The 24,657-nt window shown below is 34.3% G+C and overlaps 1 protein-coding gene across 1 annotated transcript in view; it reads right to left on the reverse strand.

The window, feature by feature from the left end:
• Psma8 (proteasome 20S subunit alpha 8) overlaps positions 1 to 24,201 on the reverse strand; it is a 48,539-nt gene extending 24,338 nt beyond the window's left edge. Inside the window, exons 1-4 of the mRNA XM_003474105.2 lie at positions 24,012 to 24,201; positions 16,584 to 16,710; positions 14,901 to 15,025; positions 10,383 to 10,505 (exon numbers count right to left, since the gene is read on the reverse strand). Coding sequence (XP_003474153.1) covers positions 10,383 to 10,505; positions 14,901 to 15,025; positions 16,584 to 16,710; positions 24,012 to 24,113 — 477 coding nt within the window. The 5' untranslated portion in view covers positions 24,114 to 24,201. The remainder of the gene's footprint in view (positions 1 to 10,382; positions 10,506 to 14,900; positions 15,026 to 16,583; positions 16,711 to 24,011) is intronic.
• Between the last annotated feature and the right edge of the window lie 456 nt (positions 24,202 to 24,657).

Raw genomic sequence — 24,657 nt, forward strand, 5'->3', positions numbered from 1 at the left:
GGGAGTGTTTCATCAGATGGTGGTTCAACTGTTAGTTTTGTTAGGAAACTCCACATTCCTGCCAACAGTGTATAGGGTTCCCTTTTCTCTACATCCTCACCTGCATTGGTCATTTTTTATCATAGTGACTGACTGGGTTGAGACAGAATGCAATGTAGTTTTGATTTGTACATTTCTGATGGCTAAGCATAGTAGGCATTTTTCACATAATTATTGGTTATTTGTACTTTTTTTGAGAAGTACCTATTTCTCAGTTTCCCACTTTGTTGGAATTACTTGTCTTTAGTTCTTTAATTCATTATATATTCTAGACATTAATCCTCTATCAGCTAAATGATTGACAAAGATTTTTTTCTCATTTAGTAGGTTGCCTCTTCAATCTGTTCATTGTTCCCTTTGCTGTATAGAATCTTTTTAATTTGATAGAATTTCATTTGTTAATTCCTGCTACTGTTTCCTTAGCTAGTGGAGTCCTGTCCAGGAAATAATTGTATGAGCCGGTGTTTTGAAGTGTTTCCCTGTTTTCCTGTATTACTTTCAAAGTTTCAGGACTTATGTTAAGGTCCTTGATCCATTTTTAATTGATTTTTGTACAACATGAAAGAGAGGGGTCCAGTTGCAATGTTTTACATGTAGATGTTCAGTTTCCCAGAACAATTTGTTGAACAGGAGGTTTTCTCCAATGCATGTCTTTGCTATCTTTGTCAAGAATCAGTTGATTGAAGACACAAGGAATTATTTCTAGGTTTCCTATTCTGTTCCATTGGTCTATAGATCTCTTTTTATGCCAGTGTCATGCTGTTTTTTAATTATGGATCTGTAATACATTTTGAGATCAGGTACAAAGATGTCTCTAACATCAGTCTTTTTGCTCAGGCCTGCTTTGTTTATCTATTGGATCTTTTGTGCTTCTATATGAATGTTAGGACTTTTTCTAGTTCTGTACAGAGTATCATTAGCATTTTGATTAGGACTGCACTGAATTCATAGGATGGCTTTGGTAATATGGCCAATTAAACAACATTAATTCTTCCAATCCATGAGCATGAAAGATCTTTCCATTTTCTAGTGTCTTCACTTCTTTACTCAGTGTTCTATACTTTTAATAGAATAGAGTTTCTGCTTCCTTGGTTACATTCACTCACAAATATTTTATTTATATGTGGCTACTGTGAGTGGGACTGCCTTCCTAATTTCTTTCTCAGTCAGCTCATCATTGGCATTTAGATAGATACTCGGTTTTCTTGCCTGATAATTTACCAGTTCTAAGAATTTCCATGGGACTTTCAGGTTTTCTAAGCATAGAATTTTATCTGCAAACAAGAATAATTTAAATTCCTCCTTTCCTATTTTTACCACTTTTATCTTTCTCTTACCTAATTTGTCCGGCAAAAATTTCAAGTACTACTATACAACAGAAAATGTACCCCCTAGCCAGTATACTTTAATTGCCCAGGTAACAGTTCTTGTTTCAGTTCTGGTTGTTTTTGTCTCTTAGAAACAGCTGGTCACCGTGATGCATAGCTGGTCACTATGATGCATACTGTAAGAACCAATTCCCAATTGACAAGCCATTCTGCCTCTTTTCTTCCTGCTTGCTTATCTCATATAAGCCCTAGACCACCAGATATCAAGGCCTGTTATTTTGGGAATGATCTCAATCAGCATCCATTGACATAAAGTAAGTATGCCTCCAAATTCTTGTATTGGGTCCTGACCTAGATCCTTGATCTCCCAAAAGAGTGTACGGCAGAGGTTAAATAAAAGAGACAAATTGTATGGTTTTAGCGCTCCAGGAGGGTCAAGACACTTTAGCTGAGCTTGACACTCTGAGGGCTATGACAAAGACTTCTCTGGACTGCCCACTTTTATTAGGACCCAGGACAAAACGTAGGGAAATTGAGGAAAGCACAGGGAATGAGTAGGACCTTAGGAGTCACTTCAAAGACTTCTCCAAGTATTAAATTATGCCAATATAGGAGAACGGTCCTATCTCCAAGTTGACATTTATGGTAGGAGTGGGACTGCAGGAGTAAAATCCTTCAGCTGCAGTGTCTATTTACTTATTGCTGTTGGAGCCACGAGTCCACAGCTGTGGCCTTATCTTGCCCTTTGAGGTATCTCTGGCCTCACAGGCCTCAGCCAGGACCAGTGATTCATAGAGGTTCACTTACTATGAATCAGCCCATCAGCCAGGCAAGGGGCCGAGGCCTAGGACAGACTCACAGATAAACATAGACAGCCAATTAGTAAAATTTAAATCCTGCTCAGAGCTGCTTCATAGTAGTCTCCAACATGCTGGGTTGTTCTGGTGTTTCTGCTTGCTGTTGCAACTATACTACACGTGATGTAAGCAGGTATCCTGGACAAGTATCTGATTTTAGAGAAAACACATTTAGTTTTTTTCCCATTTAATAAGATTGCTGTTGGCTATAGGTTTGTCATATACAGCCTTTATTATGTTGCAGTATGAACCTTTTACACCTTGTTTATTCAAGATTTTGATCATAATGGGATATTAAATTTTAATGAAGGGTGCTTTCTGTATCTATCGAGACAATCAGGTGATTTTTGTCCTTGATTCTATTTATGTCCTGTATCATGTTTACTGATTCATGTATGTTGAACAATCCTTGCAGCTCTGAAATGAAACTAAGTTGATCATGGTGTATGGCCATTTTAATGCTGTTCAATTCAATTTTTAACTGTCTTATTGAGAATTTTATTTATTCATTTGTTTTTAGGGACAGGATCTCACTGTGTAGTTCAGGTTGGCTTCAAACTCATAGTATAATGACAGCCGGGATTATAGGCCTGCACCACCAATGCCCCGCTGATGATTTTTGCATGTATGTTCATCAGGGTATTTTTCTATTGCATCTTTTTCAGGTCTTGGTCTGAATAATACTTTATAGAATGAATTTGAAAGAATTCCTTTCCTTTCTGCCTTATCTTTGAAGAGTTAGCTCTTATTTTTTTATGTTTTAAGAGACAGGGTCTCACTATGTGAGACTGGCTAGCTTTGAACTATGTAGCCCATATTGGCTTTGAACTGAGAGTGATCCTTCTGCCTCAGCTTCCGAAGTGCTGGGGTTACATGTATGCACCACCACATCTGGCTTAGTTTGTTTTTAAAATCTGGTAAAATTCAGATGTGAATATATCTGATCTTTGACTTTTCTTTGTTGGTACACTTTTCACTACTGCTTCTATCTTAGGTTTTTCAATATCATCTTGGCTTAGTTTTGGTAGAACATATGTGTCCAAACTTTGCACACTTTTTCCAGATTTTTCCAATTTATTGATGCACAATTTTTTTTTTTGGTACCAGGGATTAAACTCATGACCTTGCACTTGCCAGGCAGGCAGTTATGCCGCTGAGCTAAATCCCTGGCCCAATGCACAATTTTGAAAATATTTCCAATTAATACTATGAATTTCAGTGGTATGTGTTATAACATCCTTCTTTTAACCTCTTTTTTTTAGGCTTCTCCTTCTTTTGGTTTGCTTAGCTAAGGGTTTGTCAATTTTGTTAACCTTTCAAATAACTAAACTCTTTGTTTCACTGATCCTGTATATCATTCTTTCAATCTTTGTCTCATTTATTTCTGCTCTGATTTTTATTATATTTGTTTCTTTTGAGTTTGGGTTTAGTTTGTTCTTGTCTTTCTAAGATCTTGAGATACATTACTAGGCTATTTGAGTTTATTTTTTGTGTTTGTTTTGAGACAGAGTCTCACTGAACTCTCAGTCACTCTCCTGCTTCAGCTTCCCAACTGCTGGGATTAGATAGATTATCACATCTAGCTACCTCTATTTTATTAATGTATGTACTCATAAAATTCTCTTTTGCTACTATTTTCAATGTACTTCATAAGTTCTGGTATAATGTCATTCTGTTTTCATTAGTTTCCAGGAATATTTAAAATCCCCCTTTGATTTTTGCATGACCCACTGAAGGTTCAAAGATGCACTTACCCATTTCCATGTGCTTGCATAATTTCTCTGGTTACTCTGTTGGTTTCTTGTATTTTCATTATGATTTGATGTGTAGAATTATTTCTTTTATTTGTTAAAATTTTATGACACTATATGATCTAATCTGAAAAAAGTTTGTGCTGATGAGAAAAGAATGTTTAGTCAGTAGCTGTTGAAATATTCTTTAGATTTCTGTTAAATATAACTAATTTTTAGCATGACTTTACTATGCGGGGTTTTTTGTTTTCTTTGGCCAAGATAATGTATCTATTGGTAAGAGTGAATACAGATATTAGCCATTATTATTATATTAGGGTGCATCTATCCTTTTCTGTTCAATTACTATTTTATATAAATACACTTGAGTTCTACAACATTTAGTACATATATATTTAAAATCAAATCTTTTGATGAATTATTCCTTTAATATGCAGTGACTTTTTTGGCTCTTCTAATTTTGACTTAAAGTCTGACTTATCAGATATGCTTATTGCAATTGTGGCTTGCTTTCAGATTCTATCTGCTTGGAATATCAGGTTTTCACCCTTTCACTTCAGTCTATCTATGTCGCTGCCAGTGAGGTGAGTTTCTTTCAGACAGTATATTGTTAGGGGTCATTTTTATTGCAGTCAGCCAAGTCAACCATTTAATTAGAGAACTATGATCATTTACATTCAGGATTATTCAGTGGTATGTACTTGTTCCTATCGTTTTGTTGTCTTACCTCTAGGTGTTTTGAATATTCTATGTTCATTTCTTTCTCTCATATTCATTTTACAGGTTTGATGATTTCATGTATTAAAAATGTTTTCTCCCTTCCTAATTCTCCTATGTTTTTCTTCTCTTCTATGACACCTACTTTTCTCCATACTCTTGAATTGTGTTTGGCCTTCTTCCCTTTCTGGATGCAGGATACTTTTATTATTATTTTTGTATGACTTATATGGTGCTTATGAATTTCCTCAGTTTATATTTACCTCAGGAGTTATTGATTCTGAAGACAAAATTTGCTGGCTATTATAATCTAGGATGGTAATTATTGTCTCATAGGGATTGAAATATAAAATGCCATCCTCACATGGGTTTGAAGAGTTTCTGATGAGACAATAATATTCTTTAAATGTGACTTTGTTTTTCTCCATTGAAGCTTTAATATTCTTTGTTCTGTAGCTTTGGTATTTAACTGCATCATGGAGAGAATCTACTTTTTTATTTTTAAAGAGGGTAAAATTAAACAGAACAAAATAGATCATATGAAAACAATGTATGAGACACAGATTCAAAGCAAGACAACTGGAGCTCTTCACTGTCTATCATATTGTCTCTTGTTTTATTCCAAATAGTTGTCCATATCTTCACATACAGTGAATTCATACAAAACAAAATAGTATAGAACTGATCAGAACAGGATGATGAAGGCATTTTAGGTCTTCAAGACCAGACAATAGGGAAGTCAACAATGGTTGCCATAATGTCTCTTATTCTCTTCAAAATAGGCTGTCCATACCTTCATGTATGTTGAAATTAAACAAAACAGTACAGACTAAAATCACTCTGAACAAAGAATAATAACACTGCTGGATTTCACACCATGACACTATGGAATCAGCATTGGGTACCTTAGTCTCTTTTTCTTTAAAGTAACTGTTCTTTTCATTGTGCATTATACAATTGAGACTCATAAGCTTATTAGAAGTTCTATGCATGCATGATTCTCTACATGTATACCTATCCTTTCTGTATTAGAGGGAAAACAAAATGAAACAAGACAACACAAACAAATTTCTAGAAAAACACAAAACAAAAAAAGACATATAAACAACAGCATTTCTTTTCTGGCCATATTTTTTGAGCTCTAAATGCCTCCTGTATTTGGATATCTGTATCTTCCTCCATATCTGGACATTTTTCTGGTGTCATACATTAAATAGAAAGTTTTCTCTGCCTTCAGTTTGTAGCTCTTCTCCTTAGTCTATTTCAGTTGTAAGTTCATTTGGTCTTTTAAAGGTGTCCCACAGATACTGCATATATTGTTCATTTGAGTTTTTTTTTAAGTTTTTGTTAGAACATGTTTGCAGTACATAATGATTAAATTTCTTGTGAGAAGTTGGTACAAATACATAACACATTTCAATTCTTTGTCTTTTTTGTTTCTTGTTAGTTCTGTTTATCAACCTTGTCTTCAAACTCTGACATTCTTTGCTGTGCTTGGACTAGTTTATTGGTGAGGTTTTCAACTGAGATTTTTATCTGACATATTGAGCTTTTCATCGCCAAGATTTCTATTTGGGATTTTTTTTTTCAGAATCTCTACCTCTATTGAACTCTGCTCTCCTATTCTGCACTGGCTTTCTTAACTTCTTCAATTGTTTATTGGCATTGCTTTGGAATTCATTCATCTTTTTAAAAATCATTAACTTCTTTGTCTGGTATATCATCCACTTTGATATTTCTGGGATGTCACTATAAAATTATGAGCTTTATGAAATATCATACTGCTTGTTTTTTCACATCCTCAGTTTCAGTCAGTCCTTTTTAGTTTGAGCCTGGGTCTCACTAAATTGCCTAGGCTGGCCAGAAACTTATGATCCTTCCTGGGTAGCCAAGATTACAGGCATGTGTTACTGTACCCAGGATATTTCCTGTGTATCTATGTTGAGTTTTGTGTATCTGTTGGTATCTCTTCATTACTTCTCTTTATGGTGTTTCATAGCTTACTGACTTACTGTATAATGTTATGTTTAATTCCACTTGGACTTCTTAGTGTAGTTTCATTGTGGTGCTTTGGTTGTGATTAGTGGGTTCTGACATAATGTATATTATGTCAGAGCCTGAGGAGTCATTTCTCTGTATGTCTCATAAAAATGGGATCCCTTTAGTGGTTCACGCAGATGCAATACAGACAACAGAATATACTACATATACCTTCTGTGGTTATTCTTCAGACTTGTCAGCAGTTGTGGTCTAACAGCATGGGAATAACCAGTGCCAAGGTCCCTTGCAGGTGTGGTGTGCACAGATTTTGTGTTATTTCTCTTTCCTTTTGTTATGAGATAAAATGTCCAGGAGCAGACCTGCAGGGCTCCCTAGGCATGCATTCTTGGGGCTAGCTCACAAGCTAAGATATTTTATTTCCTTTACCCTTTAAATTGAACTGCCCATCAAGGCTTGTATGCTACTGGATCATGAGTAGAGTGTGGTGAAATTTCTGTTAGTTGGACTGGAAGTATAGCTCAGGAACAGAGCATCAACACAGCATGCTCAAATTGTCAGGCATCATCTGCAGCACTACAAAGAAAGAGGAACACAAACAACAACAATAATGGCAAATGAAAGCAAACCAGAGACAGAAATAAAGTAAAAACCAAATAAAAACTCTAACAACTACACCAGCATAAAGAAATGGTAGAGGTAAAATGATATACAATAAACCAGAATCAAAACTGATGTGAATTTTTCTTCTCTGCCAAGATTATTAATTTTGCAGACCAGAATGAATGCTGGCAAGGTAAGTCAATCAGATCTTTTCCATATGTCTTCTCAGCTATGGTCTCTTCAGGGAGTAGAAGCATGGGATTACTCCTTTCTTTTTACTGTTGCATTGTTTCCCCAGGAGACCAGCACTAGTCTTCAGTGCACTAGTTTGTGATTACAGCCAGTTGAAGTAGGTCTTCCCTGCCCTGCTCACTTGTCCAAGCTAGTATTGAATGCAAAGCTAACTCAGCAGAGATTTATTCCAGAGATACTTGCTGTATGCATTCCAAGGTCAGGTGTATGCCAGTTGCTGCCATACTTGGGTCCTCTGATATCTTTAGTGATGACTATCTCAAGAGTAGAAGGTTATGGAATTACAGCTATCTACATGGGAAAGAGAGGGTCAGTACAATCTACTAATTACTGTTCTGATGTTTCAACACGTAGGTCCTGCGCTTCCCCAGTCTCCTAAACTCCTATATTCCCAAGATACTGAACTTAAAGAGATAATAAGTCCCATTCCCTTCCATATGGTTTAAACTGGATCTCAGGGCAAATGATAGTTGGGTCAGGGTAGTAATGCTTGTGGTAAAGTCTTAAAGACAGAAAACTCCAAAGGCCACTGACTCCCAAAATAGCAAGCTTAAAGAAGGCCTTCTTTAGCTTGCTCCCTGTCACTGCACTAAATGTACATGCTAGCAAGTCCAGTGAGTTCTCAGTGCTGTTCTCAGGCAGATCCCAGATCCACTGTATGTTCAGATTGCCCTTCTGCAGTTACCAGTTCCTGCATTAGGTGTGTGTAGTGGGCCTTGCCCCCTTTCTTCTCTACCTATACCAGATTTCCCACAGTGCTGCATAACTGGTACCAAGGAGCTCTGTCTCTCTCATTACACTATTTGAAGACTCAGGGTTTTTCCAAGTCTCTTGTCTGTCTGCTATAAATGAGTATCTGCTCTCCAGTTTGATTTTATCTCATGGAGAAGTGAGCGAGTACTGGATACTTCTAATTTGTCATCTTGAATCCTGAACCTCACTGTATTTGCTGAATTTTAATTCCAGTGTTGCTATTAATGAGGGATATGAGCCAGAACAAGTCACTTAAATTTTCAGTCTTAGTATGGAAATATGAAAAGGTTTTAAATGTTGCACAATTAAAATCTTACAAGCACATCACATAAAATGAAGATAGTGGGGTGTACCTGTGTATACACATGAACAGTTCACATCCTCTTGACCCTACCACAGGACTCAAGATAAACAGCAGAGCACAGTTTAGACAAAGATGATAAATGAAATTTCCAACAATCTAAAAATGTGACAATTTTCCTAAATGATATAGAATGCAAATATACCCCAGAAAACAACCAAATTAAAATAAAAAATTATATAAACTTCAAACTTGTAATATGATATTGAAATGAACAGTAATAATGTAATGACAAATGCCAACAGAAGATGGCAGGCTTCAAAATATTTAAAGATAGAATATAATTTTGTTTAGGTCATTGATTTGAGAGGCAGAAGAAATCTTGTATATGTAAAAGGTTTCTAACTGGCAAAAAAATTTGATACTGTAGCAGGTAAATCCGTATCTTCTGATTACCAGTTAGATTATTTAATAGATTTAAAGACATGCAGTTAACAGAAGTATTCCAAAATTTGTTGTAAGATTATAACACTATTCAACTGGCTTGGTTCAATAGTTTATAAAACAGTATTTTATAAGTATGATTAGATAAAATCAAATCTTACCTTTGGTTTCTGTTTGTTGATGGTGGTACTGAAGACTGAACTTAGGTCCTTCATGCTGAGTAACACACTGTCTGTTTTTATTTTGGAACAGGGTTGGATTAAGTCACTAAGTGGCCCAGACTGGGCTCAAACTTCTTGTGGCCTCAGCCTCACAAGGTGCTAGGTTTATATCACCAGGTTGGCTTAAATCAAATCTTTATTTAACACAGGCATAAACACCATGCAATATTTCCTTATTAACCTATTTGGTTCTTAGTAGTGAACTTGTTTAAAGCTTACATACTAAAAAAAAAAAAAAGATAACAGCAAAGATAGGGAGATAGCTCTTTTGTAAATGGGAAGGAGACCAAGAGATGGTGTAACCAGGGAGGAAGACAAGGGGAAGAAGACAAAAGAAAACTAATAAGATGTGTTATGTACCAACTTCCCATGGGAAACGTCATCATTTTGTACTGCACACATGTACTGATAAAAGAAAATTGAAAAAAGAAAGCATTTACTTTTAGAAACCGCCACTACTTTCTGGGTTCTAGTCTGTTTATATAGGGTTTCAGTCCACCACCAGACAAAGTAAGTAGCTGAATGTCAAAACAAGAGTAGTAATTGATCAAGAAAAGCTTGATTGAATCACACAAAGATCATGGCTATTTCCCCGGCGTGCTGAACTTACGGCAGACTGTCTATATCGCTGGAAGTTCTAATAGGTTCACCATCACTGCTATACACTAACATGTAAGTATATGTAATAGTTTGCAGTGCCCTGACTCTCCTAGAAGACACAGTAAATACTGCAGTGTTCAGTTTAAATTCCCATTTAATTCTCTTTTATTAATAGCAAAAGGACAATTTCTACTCAAAGCAAGCAACTATATGATATAAAACTAATTTGGAAGAATTTACATTGAATCGGAACTGGAGAGGATTTCTATTACTTGGTCTGTTACAGACCAAGGTTTAGGTTTGCCACATCTTTTCAAAACTAAAGAAAACATCCTTCAATTAATAAACACCAAAGTGTTCACTATTCAAAATCATCATTTCTAAGTAAATGACTACCTTTTTATCATTTGTGCCATGATCAATATTTCACTACAATGTAATTTTTTCATGTCCCTGGAAAGCAAACAAACATTTACAGTGAATACATTAACTCAACTTCTAAAAAATTTGTGACTCACTTTCCAAGCATGATAAGTACCAGAGGGATCTGTCTGATACAGTCTTGGGATACCATCATCATCAAAACCTACAATTAAGGCAGATATACCAAAAGGTCTTCGTCCATTGCTCTGGGTATATTTCTGAAAAGTAAAATTTAGCTTTAGGATAACACTATTAGCTATCAAATAAAAATTTTAATAGTAAAGCATTTGTGTCAAAATGATCTACTTTCCTGATTCTTCTACATACTATTAGAATCCTTTCTGCACTAATCACAATTTATAATGAAATTTTAAATAAATAATTATATATATATATATGTAAAATAATATGTATGACAAGTTTGTTTTATATACTTGAAAATATTTTTCTGTTTGGTGTATATTCAGTAATATAATTAGACTGTAATTTCTTTAATACAGAGTTAACAGTATATTTATACCATACCTTTTTGGTTACTATGATTGTCAAGTATTCTTAGTTGATACTTTATGATCAGATATTTTCTGCTAACTGTATACTAAACCATCTCTATTAAAAATCCAAGTGAGACATTTCTTTCAGCCCCCAAACAAACAATGTTTATTTCTCCTAAAGAAAAAGCATACTTTTTCTCCTCATAGATAATGGAGCACTTTAGTGTCAGAGAACTTCTTGGATTTGTCTCCAAGGCATGAATTCACAATGACACTGGTGTTCCTGGATGTCATGTAATGAGGAAGCACTGACATAAAGCAAAAGACTAATACAAAGGCAACTATGTATTATAAATTATACATAATTTTATGGCTATACATAACTGTGTATGTAACTCTGTAGCTTAATGTACCTTATTTCCTGGTCTTATCTATATATACATCTATTTTCTTATTTTTCAATTTTATTATATAAATTTTTATGAACATTTCAAAATTTGAATGTAAACACTTGCAATGTATTCAGGTACAAAGTAAAATGACTTAGAGAAAAGACTTTTTTACTTTACTTGATCAATAAACATTTTTTTTTAGGCAGGGTCTTGCACTATAGTTCAGGCTGGTCTTGAACTTACTAAATAGCTCTAGGCTGGCCTCAAATTCAAGGTGATCCTCCTGCCTCAGCCTCCTGAATGTTGAGATGACAGGAATGTGCCACTACACTCAGCTTGAATCAACTTTTTTAAATAAAAAAGTAATATATTCCCAGAGTTAAAATGATTTAAAAGTGGGGATTTAGCTTAGCAGCTCAAGTACTTGCCTGGTAAGTGCAAGGTCATGAGTTCGATCCCTGATACAAACAAACAAGCAAAAAAACATGAAATGATTTAAAAGTGCAAAAAGTACACAAGAGATATCAATCTTCTGTCCTGGATCATTAGGCTTTCTCAGAACAATCTTGATGTTACAGATTCACAACTGTGTTTCCATAGATATTGCATGTATACCATTGATATTTCTAGAACAAATCCTAAAACCACAATTAGAAACCTTGTGTATACACTTTTGTCTCTTGTTTTTTGGTGGATGCCTTTTTAACAACTGGAAATATCAAATTAAAGAAAATAGAAAAAGTAAAATAAAATAAATAGATTGTACTTTCTTTCAACATAAATTAATAAATTAAAAAAGAAACAAATTTGTTGTAAGTCAAACTGTTATAGGCAGCTGAGCTAGTTAGAAATACTATAGGCAGTCAGACAGGGGTAGGCCCTTGAAAAAGCTGGCACAGAGGACCAAAATGTCTTGTGAGTTGGAGACACACACTTCTTGCTGTGGGCCAGATCTCAAAACAGAAAGCAAAAAAAATGCAATCATACCCTTAAGCACAAACATTAGGGATCAGGTATGGATCACCTTAAAAAGCTAGGAGTCCCCATCCCAACCCCATAGGAAGAGTCACCTACTGCTCTGTGACTCCTTCCTCACTTGTCCCTGATTTGGTCAGTTTTATCTGAACAATTAAACTGACTGGTTGACCATAGATAGCCTTGTTCCACCCCATGGCCACCTGCCTTGCGAGTTCCCAGTTTTCCCAACTTTAGACCTGTCTACCTCATGGTTTTACTCTTTAAAAATCCTTAGAAAATATAGCATCTTTGGCAACCCACTCAGGATCCCTTCTGTCTCTCTCTCTCTCAGACAGAAGCTTTCTTTCTCTCAATAGATACTTGTGCTCTTATTGTTCCTAAAACTCATTCTTTGATTTTAGAGAACACGAACTCGTTCTGGACATATAGTACATTGGGATTTCATTCCCCTGTATCAAAACTAGTGTCTAGAACACATTAAGTTTGTGAAAACTCTTTCCACAGATCCATAGTAACATCTATGCCAGAAAATATTTTATATGCTTGAAATGCAGTAAATCATTTATCTATAATGTAATTCAACCAAGTAGCAGTAGGCATTATTATAATGCTCTTTTTATATGTAAGAAAATTGAAGCAAAAGTAAGCTAAATAATTTTTAGGAAGCACTGACTAAGAAGTAGTTAAGGCCAGGATTCAAACTGCAAAATTCTGGCTGTCACAGGCATATGCTTAAATGCTCAATTGCCTATTAAAAGATATTTCACACGAGGAGAAACGGAAATATCAAATTAACTCAGAAAAATTCAACCTCGTTAATTATAAAACACAAATTAAAACAACTATTGCAGTACTATATAATACTTATTTTGCAAAATAAAAAAGTGAAAAACTCAATTGATAGCTCCTCAGGGATAGCTAGTTGCCTAGTAAAATTTTGTTCAATCTTTCTAGGAAGCGATTTATCTCCATAAAACCAGAGCGTTAAATTACAACCTAGAATCGTATAATCCTTTACTAAAAATTAATTAACAATACAATTCAAAAAGAAAAACAAAAGCCATGACCAAGATAATATTATGATGGCAGAGAGAATGAATACAAATGTTAAAGAAATGGACACAATGTAAAATTTCTAATAGTAACTACAGTCTAATGTAGTAAAGGAATATAAGGGTAATGCTGCCATATATGATGAAAATACAAAATATGTTTAACATAATGCTCATGTATATCACAATTATATTTAAATGTTAAACCATTTATCTATGCATGGATTTAGAAAAAATCATATCTAAACCTGATCAACTCTATTTAAGTTTATAGATAAAATAATGTTTGTTTCTTTCTAAAACTTTACAGAATCATTATTATTGTATTTCCAGAATATTCCTTTAAAAGATTAGACTTATTCTTTTTTTACATTATATATAAAATCAAACTGATTGAAACATCTAGTAATTAAATCAATCAATTTCTACCTGGATAAGAGTGTGATTATGAAGCAGTTGTGAGAAAGAATAAGGAATTTAAAACTGAGTGTGGCAGGGGCCAGGAATTTAGCTCAGTGACCTAAACATCTGCCTGGCAAGCAAGAGGTCTTCAGTTCTATCCCTGGTACCAAAAAATAAATAAACAGACAAATAAATCAATAAAACTAGGTGTGGTGGCACACACCTGTAATCTCAGCACTCAGAGGCGAGGCAGGAAGATCACAGCAAATGGAAGGCCACCCTGGGCTACAAAGTGAGTTCCACACAGCCTGAACTGCATAGTGAAATCTTGTCTCAAAAAAGACAAAAAAAAAAAAAAAAAAGGAAAGAAATTTAGTAGTTCTGTTTTGTTTTTGTCCTTAACCCAGAGCCAACAGAAGATTCTAGAAAATGCATATGTCAATAGATTCTTTGTTTGTTAAATTTATTTTATTAGTACATACTTGTCATACATACTAATTACATTCATCACAGGGAATGTGTACCTGTACCTAATGTGTCTTAGTTCTTTTGTTTTTTCCCTCCATTCCTCTCTCCACTCTCTAACCTACTCTTCTCTTCATTTACAAAACCTTTTATAAAACATTTTTTCTTTCTGGTCTCCTTTTTTCTCTTTTCTCTCCTTTCCCTTTTTTCCCTTTCCCCTTCCCCCTCCCCCTTTCTAATTCTCCTTCCCACTTGAACATTTCGTTCCTACTTCTCAGTATCTATCACCCATTTTATTCCTTATTTATGCTTTTGGTTTCTCACAAAAGAGAGACTTTGCAATATTTAAACACAGGAATTTGATTTCACTTAAAAGTACGGTCTCAAAGTGCATCCATGTACCTAAAAATGTCTCAAGTTTATCCTTAAAAGCAGAGTAGTAGTACTCCATTAGAGGTTCCTTTTGACTCAGCTATTCCAAATATTCTTAGTATCTTCCCAAGAGTTAAAAGCATCGTAACATAGCAATTTATGCACATAAATGTTTGTAGCAGTACAATTTGTAAGACCTAAATCTTGGAAATAGCCTAGATGTCCATCAATGGATGAACTGATAAAGAATTTAGGATTTTTTATAAACTGACCACTTGTAGTGATTACATGATTTTTTTTTTTTTTAACCAGAGCTTGAACTCACAACCTCACAACTACAGGCAGGCACTTGAGCTGCTGAGCTATACCTCTGGCCCCAGATTATATGATTTCTATGATAGACTCTATTATGATTGTAAAAGGGAAACCTTAAAAAATCTGTTAGAATATTAACCTACCTGCTTTAAAGTTGCTATGAAGCGAGTTATATATTCCACGGTGACCGAATCCTCAACCGTAAGCTTATGGCTCTGGCACTCCACCCGGGCTCTGTTTATTACTACCCTAGCATCAGCAGTCAGTCCTGGGAAACAGTCAAAATTTTACAGAAATATATTTTTCACTATACATTTTTCCTGTCAAAATGGTCTCAGCCACCATGGAATCTTCCTTATAACACCTCCACATGCAGCACATGCCTTTTATAAAGAAATTGTGTTTTTTCTCCTAAATTTGGATTTATTTCCTTTTAAGACTTACTTTAACATCTTACTTTGAACAGAAAATGATTTTTAAAGAATAATAGTTTAAATACTGATAGTAAACTGGATTTTCTTTTAAGGCAATGTTACTTCATTGTCAAACTTATATCCATTGAATTTAAGCTTCATTTAATAAAACTGTTATATGTCATATTTCACGGGTTTTTTCAGTCTAAGACAAAGCATTGAAATTCAAGAATTGCTAAAATAGAAAAGGAAAACGTTTGACCTTGCTATATAATCTCCAACATCTTGTGCTTAATTCTCTATACTTCCATAAGGAGGCAGAAAGTATTCTAGTAAAAGAGTAACAACTGACCATAAATTTTAACTGATGCAGTGTCTGGAAATGTTTGTATTAAGGACTTTGGCATCTGTTTTTCTCTGGCCATTTATTTCTTTTCCAGTTCTCTTAAGACTATCTAGACAAAACATTCTTTAAATCTTAGAAATATAGTTATTTCTTACTTTGGTTTTTGTTCTCACAAAATCATTTCCTTTCATTATTTCAAATCTATTTTTGCAAATCTAAAGGATTTTCAGACTATGAAGACAGTACTAATCAAAAATTAAAAAAGGGTCTGAATATGCCACTATTTTTCAATCAGCCTAATACTCCTTGTGAGGGTATAATTCCAATCAAATACTCAGTTGAAGGAAAAGAATAAATTTTTTTTCTCTTTGCAAATGTTATGGAAAAGAAAGAAATGGCAAGACACTCACTTAGTCTACCTGCTGGATTAAAATTTCAATGAGAAATATGGTACAATAAAATATTTTAAATTATTTCTTCTGTACAATGTGAATATAATCCAAAGCTAAAGAAACATGGGGATGGGGATTTAGCTCAGCAGCATAAGCGCCTGCTTTGCAAGCATGCAGTTGTGTGTTCAATCCCTGGTACCAAAAAAAAAAAAAAAGAAAGAAAGAAACGTAACAGGAACATATTTCTTGTGAATCTATAAAAAGTAATATACTTCTTGTGAATCTTTATTAGTTCAGAATAAAATGTTTAGGAGTAGGGGTGTAGCTCAGTGGTACAGGACTTGCCCGGCATCTGTAAGGCCCTAAGGTTCTATCTCCAGCCCTGCCAAAACAAAATACACACAGAGAAACATATACACAGCAAAGTTTTAAAAGAAAATAACACCTTGAGTTACTTAATCTATAGTATAGAGTAAGTATAGTAATCTAATACACATATTTTAATGTGTATGGTTTACCATCACAGTTCATCAAAAATCTGTTTATAAAGAGTTATGATTTTCTTTGGAAAATAGGTTGTTTTTAATTAGAAATCAGTATATTTGTTATATAAATAAGGCAAAACAGAGGTAGTAGGGCTAACCATTATGCACCATTATTGTAGTTCATACGTACCTGCAAAAGCCATGCAAACGTGGTCATCAAGAGCACAAATTTTCCTCACAGTTCTTTCATCCTGAAGCTTGGCGACAGATTTTTTTTCTACCCCAAGCACAACTATATTTGTGCCTCGAATTCCAACCTGTAAAGTTATTAAAAGAATAATAAATTGAAACTTAAAATCGACACATTATTCTAACATATGATTTAAAGGAAAAGGCTTTCCTTAGATATTCATTCAATGAAAATAAGAAAAATTCTAGGAAAATAACTACATAGGTACTGGCTTACTGAAAATCCATTTCCTATAGTCAAAGGAGAGAAGACAAATAGAAAATGCAAAGAAAATACCAACATAACAACATAAGTGTCTTAATCTCATACGATATACCTGAAAAAGTGCTACATGAATATAGGATTTTAACTCAAATGAAAGATGCTGGCAATCCATCTGAATTACTGGTAAAGTGGCAGTGCCAGTACTGATAATGGAAGTAGTAAAGAAAGAAAATAAAATTCTGAAAAAGCTCTCCCATGTATCTTACAGTTTGGAAGGATAGCAATTGAGTACTGACTGCTATGGCAAAAAAGTTTATTTCTTCTTCCAAATGCTTATACTGTATTCTAACCCTTATTAATTCTCCCTTCCAAATACACATGGTACAATTTTAACCCCCAAAGTAATGACATTAGAAGATGGGACTAGTTAGAAAGGACATGAGGGACATGAGGGTGGGGTCTTCATGAACTGGGCTAGTACCCTTATAAAACAGGCTCAAAAGCTCATTTGCCTCTTCCACTATGAAAGGACATAGCAAGAAGGCAGCTTCTGTGAACCAGGAACTATGCCTTCACCAGACACCAGATGAACCTTGATCATCGATTTCTCAGGCTCTAAAACTGTGAGAAATAAATTTGTTATAAGCTACCTATTTTATGTTAGTTACTACAGCCCAAATGAGCTATGGCATGCTTAGTCTGAGTATGCTCCCCAGGGCTTCGTGGGTAGAGGCATGGCCTTCAGTATCAGTGTGGCTATTCGGAGGTATTAGGACCTTTAAGAGGTAAGAGGCTAATAGGTGATTGAGACCCTAACTTCAGAAGGAATTAACATAGTTCTTAAGGGTCCCAGAGTTCAAAAAAGAAGAGTTCTAAAGTTAATGCTCTTGAGAAAATTATCATAAAAAGAGCAAGCTTGCTGACCCCTGTCATTGATAGGGCTTCCTGTTTGGCCATGTGAAAGCTTTCTCTTGTACATGCCTCACCTTTGTGGTCCTTTCACATGAGATCCTCATCATACCCAAGCTGGTGCCACTGCTGGCACTGGTGCTGGTACTTGCACTTACAGAACCACGAGTTAAATAAACTTTTTTTATAAAGTTACCCAACTGATGGTGTTTTGTTCTAATAATGCAAAATGGACTAATATCTCCTATATATTGATGAAGTAATCTCACTTCAAATGAGATGAGAAAATAAATAATAATTGTTCTTTCCTTTTTTCCTTTTTATGGAAGGAAGTGGGGGAAATCTGAAGAATAATCTACAAGGATACTACCAGTTTTCAAACAGGAATTTATAGAGAAAGCCATATTCTCCACAGTCTGACGGCAATCTATGAGAATTTTATTTTTTATTTTAAAAAGCAAAACAAAAGGATAAAAATGATACACAATTTTAAAAGAATAGTAGAAAAATTTTTTTTTGTCTTTTTCATTTTTATCGGTACCGGGGATTGAACTCACAACTGCCTGCTAGCAAGGCAGGTACTTATGCCGCTGAGCTAAATCCCCAGCCCAAGAATAGTAGAAAATTTAACACTAGTTAATATATTGCATATTTTATCTTAGAACTAATTGTTCAAGCTTCAAGATTTAGGCATGAAAAAAGTGATCTAACAATGAAAGCACAAACTATTCTTTTTGATGATATAGGTATACATATATATGTGTGTATGTGTATATATACACGATAGATAACTATACTGTAGCCTCTGTTAGTTCATAAATATGAGAATTTTATTTCTGTATTACAGTTGTACTCTAAAAATTCGGATATAGGTACTGTTTATAATTCCCATTTGGGCAAGTATGACAATAAAAGTACTGTTTAATATAACACAGCTGTGCAAAAAGTGTGGTTTTAATTAGCATTATTGAAGTAACTACAGAACAAACTAAGTAGGAAACTAGACCTGAGATGAAATTTTTCAGTTAAGTACAGCACAGATAATTTATCAATGTACTTACTTTTATTATTGCATTTCATTAAAATCTGTAAGTTTGAGATTTTCCCCAACTGTTTGTATCTTAGAGTCTTCAATCTTTCCTACACATCCCACCTTCATCAAATGAACAAAAGTTCAACCCTATATATTATAGATGACACATCTTCTTATTAAGCCACAGGACAATACAAAAGTTTCGCAAACATTATGACACAAAGAAAATCTCAGTATATAATTTCTCACATTAAAAAAAACAAATTTTTTATCACAAGGAAACTTGATAATTCTTATAATTCACTTAAATATTTTTTACTTAATTAAGAAATTAAAACTCCAATGTAGACTACCTAGAAAATATTGATAATTAAGATATTAATACTAAAAGTAGTCAAAACTATGGTCAGGTGAAAATTTATCATCTTTCTTTTTAAATTAAATAAGGAAAATTAGAAATAATAAATCATTCAAAAGTACAAAAAAGTAAGAAGAAACAAGAATTATAAAGTAAGGTTAGGGAAAAAATAAAATTGTTAATACTAAGGGTTGTGTTTTTAATAATCAAAAGTAATTTCTCAATTAATTTAGCTAAATCCTCTTACACTAAAATAAATATATACAAAGGAGAAAAAGTAGTAATTTTATAAGCCCTAAGTTTGAAGTTGACTGACTGAAAAGGATGAAAAACAGAAAAACTTTTATTTCCTATATTGACTAAAAAAAGAATAAAAAACACAATCTCATTAACAAACATGAAATAACTTCAGAAAAACAGAACAAAATATGATCCCTTATGTCTTGCAGGCATGAAGTCCTGAGTTCAATTTCCAGTAGCCACCTCCCCACCAAAAATATCCCTCAAAAACAGATGTCTGGTTTAGAGGATTTGTTGATAAATTCATCTTAATTTTCTCCTATGAGTTAATTTCTAAGCTATTTAAATTATTCTATAGTACAGATAAAATTACAGCAATAACATATTAAATACAGAAGAATGTAAATGACAAAACTTATAAAAGCATTTGATAAAACTCAATATCCATACCTAATTTACAAACACTAGAAAAGCAGGAAAAAGATTTCCCATAATTTGTTAAAAGTTTTACAAAGAGGTAAAACATAAAATGAACATCCATCTACTCAAATGTTCAAGTCAAATACTTGGTTGCTATTTCCTAAAGCATAAATGCTTTCTTTGTAGCGAAACAAACATGGGACAACAACCACCTTCATTACATCCAAGCAGTTCTCTTAATAAGAAAAGTCAGCACTGCCTCCAGGCAAGTAAGTCCTAAGGGAGGACTTATAATATTGAATGGTGGATTTACAACATGCTCTTGACTGTAGCCAGAAAAAAAACTACACACAATTCTAGCTGGGTCGTGCAAATATCTTTAAGGCTGAACAAATGCAGTCTGCTACTGAAAATACAGAATAGCGACAAGATTCTAGAGATTAACAATATTATTTTTCAGGATCAAGTATATTCTCAATAAAATAGCTTAAATATGACCTGGTTCTGGATTCTAGCTTTAGATCTTCCTACTTTTCCGTCAGTTTACCATTTCTGAATGCCTTCTAGTTCCTAGAGCATAGCTGTTGTTTGCTACTTGTCTTCCCAAAGGGCGCATCAATGCTGTCTAAAACCGGTGTCACTCTTTCAGTTTTTGTTTTGTTTTGTTTTGTTTTTCAGTTGGCTATCTTCCATCTTTTAAGTGGCTACTTAAATATTTTATTTTTAGGAAGGGTTACCCTTACAACTTAGAATTCCCGTCATGTCCGTATCTTCTGTGTTACTACACTTGTTTAGGCCTTTTAGGAATTGTTTTCTTAATCATCTAAGTTTTCTGCTAGACATTCAGGTCTCTGAGTCTACCTTGTTCGCAGCAAAATCACAGGGCCCAGAACCCAGTTTAAGATATATAAGTATGCAACTACAAAGTCTTGTGATAATAAATGAAAGTACTGCAAGAACCACAGACAAAGTTTAAGACAAAAGAAAGAAGAATAAAAATCTGAAGAATGAGTTGAATCTCCTCTACTGCAAAGAAAAAAGGTGAAATTTATTAACTACTTTCTTTGAACTACATACTATGAAAGATGCTTAAAATGTATTAGTATTTCACTCGATTTTTGTATCAACCCTATGAAACAGGTACTATTTTAATGTCTATTCTCTATTAAATAAACAGAAGCTTAGAGAACTTAAGTTTTCTTAGGTGACACATCTATTTCCACATTCATGATAATGACATCTGGTTAATATTCAGATATTTATTGAACAAAACTCATGGTGCAATGCAGAGTATAGGCTTTGGATATGGAAAAACTTAAGTACAAATATGAGCTCTATAACTTTCTAGCTGAATACATTCCACAAGCTATAAAAGCTTCCAAATTATAGGTTCTACATATGTAAAAAGGGGGATTAAATACTATCCTTAATATTAAATAACATATATAAAATGCCTGTTATAAAGTAACAGTTAAATGTTGGTTATTTCTTTCCTAGCACCTCTACTGTATTCTGTGTAGCAGAAACACATAACAGGAATTATGCCATTTGGATTCTCAAAAATCTTACTACATAGTTGGAATGAGAAGAGTATATCTGAAATTAAAGAGAATAAGATATCAAATAATCAAATAATAAATAGTGCCAAGCACCCTGCTAAAGCATTATAAAATCATAAAAAGAGGGGCTGGGGATTTGGTTCAATAGTATAAGTGCCTGCCTGACAAGTGCAAGGTTGTGGGTTTGATCCCCAGTACCAAAAAAAAAAAAATCATATAAAGAAAAAGTCCTATAATGATTGGAATAGATCAAAAACCATGGGCTAGGAATATAGCTCAGTGGAACAAGCACCTGCCTGGCAAGTGCAAGGTCCTGAGTTTGATTTCTGGTAAAAAAGAAAAAAAAAGAAAGAAAGAAAAAACACTTCACAAAGGAAAGAAAGAGAAACATAAGGAGTTAAAGGATGAAAATGTAGCTCAGGGACACAGTGTGTGCCAGGCATTGAAAAACATATCTGTATATATTTATGTATCTCTAGAAGTAAGGATAAATAAAATGTAAAGCAGGAGAGAGGCACTTTCCTCTCTTTCCCTTACATGGCTAGAATCACGTATTAGGGCAACCAAGAAATTGCTCTTTTATTAAAAGAGCGTGCATGAAAGACTTACATGGCTAACCTCTGGAGCTGAGATCAGTAAAGTAGGAAATATACAGCCAATAAGATTTTGAAGTTAAAGACAGAAAGAGGAATGATAACAAATCTTATCTTTTTTCATGGGAACATCATGATTTATTATCTTCCCAAAAGCATTACCACTCTAAAATATTATTGAAACATATGCACTTACAGAAAAGGAAATTAAAGCAAAAACAAAAAACAGCCTTCTGATCCCCCTTTATGTTGTCAGATAATTGCTAAAAAAAAAAAGTAGAATCCAACCCACTAGTTATGGCTCATATAATTTTTCAATCATTATATAATATCACATCTATATACTGGTCAAAATTGGACAACCCTGGCTTATTTGTAACTCTTATCAACAATTTATAGATAAGACTATTTTACCAACTACTGTAATTAACAAGTGCCAGTATAAACTTTACCCTATGTAAAAGGTCATAGCACCCTCAAGGAAACACAATGAATAACTCCATAAAAGATGCAAATTATAATTTCAGAATCCTGAGACAGAAGTCTCATCTTTCCAATGTATCTTCAAAAATGCCCACTATAGGTATTTTTATATCCTTACCCTTTTACAGCTCATTACAAAGGAACTATCAATCAGTTCTATAACATTCTTAAAACATTTTAAATGAGCCAGTGTGGTTTCTTATTACACCCCTGTCTTCCTCCATTACTTCCTTTATTTTAGGCTCTAAAACTTGGGCATTATTTTCTAACCATATGCTACATGCCAAGCTGGGGATTATATAACTTTTTGTTTTTATCAGAATGGTACCCTTCTGGTTTACACTACATCAGGTTTTTCTTAAATTTACAATTCAAAAAAATTACTTATAAAACAGAAGCAAAACTAGTGGGCCCAATTAAATAGAAAAATACTTTAAAAATGATTCTTTCAAGTGTTTTTTTTTTTTGCCACTTCTCATTTGATAGATTTATAATGCAAGTGAATGATTTCCTTCCATTATGAAGTTGGTATGAAAAGTCAGAAAGAATACAGACACTTGTGGACTTAGAATTCGTCTGTGTATTCTCATAACTACTGTCTCAATTTCCAGGATACACAAAGAACCATGCCCATGAAATTTGGAGAGAGATTTTTTAAAAATTAGATTTTTTTTTAGTTCACAATCTAAGACTTGCAAACTTGAAGTAACAGATCTTTGGTCACTAGGGCATCTTTGTCCTTTTTAATTTTTATAAATCACAAAGATTATTGGCTGTAGTTAAAATTTGGCAGCAGTATTACAACTATCTTGAGTATTAAAAGTTATTCAGTAATATGGATATATAAGTCTAAAATAGGATATAGTTTCTTAAAAAGCTTCAGTATTGCTTTAAAACAAAATAAATGAAAAGTGGCAGAAGAGTAGAGATTCTTAGGTTCTAGGCTTTTAAAAAGTCAACACTGGGGTGGGGACTGTACACATTTTTAAGAGATGTATTTGGAGTAGCACTTCTAACCATTTCCTCGTTAACAAGGATTAAATCCTCATCATATTGATCGTTTTGTAATTCAGACGCAGGCCTAGATGATTTCAATCTTTTAACAAAATTATTAATTAAAAAATGGTTTCCACCACAAAGGAACTGCTAACTTTTCCTTGGTTATGTGAATCCCTAGGTTTGGGCCAGGAACATTCAGGTGGGTTGCGCTAGGAATATTCTTTCATGTTAGACACAGCATTAATTGATCTTGGAGAGTCAACACACACACACACACACACACACACACACACACACACCCCAACTAATTTTGGGTCTGTAGCCATTTTTAAGCAAAAGAAGCTGCATAACAGAAGCCAATAAAATCTATTAACTTTACTCCAATATTAAGGCACTTATTCTAGAAGCATTATCTCCTTCAATTAAAAAAAAACAAAACCAAAGTAATTTTCACAAGCAGGGGACTCTAATCTGCTCTCATGGGTTCCCAAGTTGGAGCACAGGCAGCCCGGGGATGTGGGGTGAGCAGGTCTGACAGGCGCGGGGGTGACATAGACGTCGCTGGCTCACCGCAGTGGATCCCTTCTTCACTGCCTCCTGAGCATATTCCACTTGGAAAAGATGTCCGTCTGGGGAAAATACAGTGATCGCCCTATCATACCGAGAAGCCATGGCACAGGACTACGAGGATTCCTGTTGCTCCTCAGACAGCACCAAGCTTCGCAAGGAAGCACAGGCACCACCGCCAGCTAGCACCGGAAGTGCGCATCAAACTGTTTCCCAGAATTCCTCACACTCATGCTTTTTCGCCATCTCCCAGAAGTCCTTGCGCTGGTGCCTTTCACCGATTTCCGCATATTCACACTGGACAATTTGTGTAACTCCAGCAATGCTTGAAAGTTTTCCCCATTGGTTCCGTCTTTCTTGCTTGATCCTTATCTTTCAGTTTCCCATCACACTGTTGCTTTATTCTGAGTTATTAAAACGAATAAAAAATCAGGGCTTAACAATAAGGTCAACAAAAGTCAAACATTTTTGCCTTAGGAAAAAAATGATGAGTAATGTTTCAATCTCTTCACTTTGGTTTCCAGTTTCTTTCTTTCAACCAATCTTTCTCTCAGCCTCACTCCCTCTCAACTCTTGTTCCTTGAACCCGTGGAAAGAAATTCTACTTTTGTAAATAGTGTTTTTTCAATTTTTTTCATCCTTGTGAGCA

This window comes from Cavia porcellus, unplaced genomic scaffold (assembly GCF_034190915.1).
Source record: "Cavia porcellus strain 051 isolate PalLab524CR breed Dunkin Hartley unplaced genomic scaffold, mCavPor4.1 scaffold_20, whole genome shotgun sequence".
Lineage (NCBI taxonomy): Eukaryota > Metazoa > Chordata > Mammalia > Rodentia > Caviidae > Cavia > Cavia porcellus.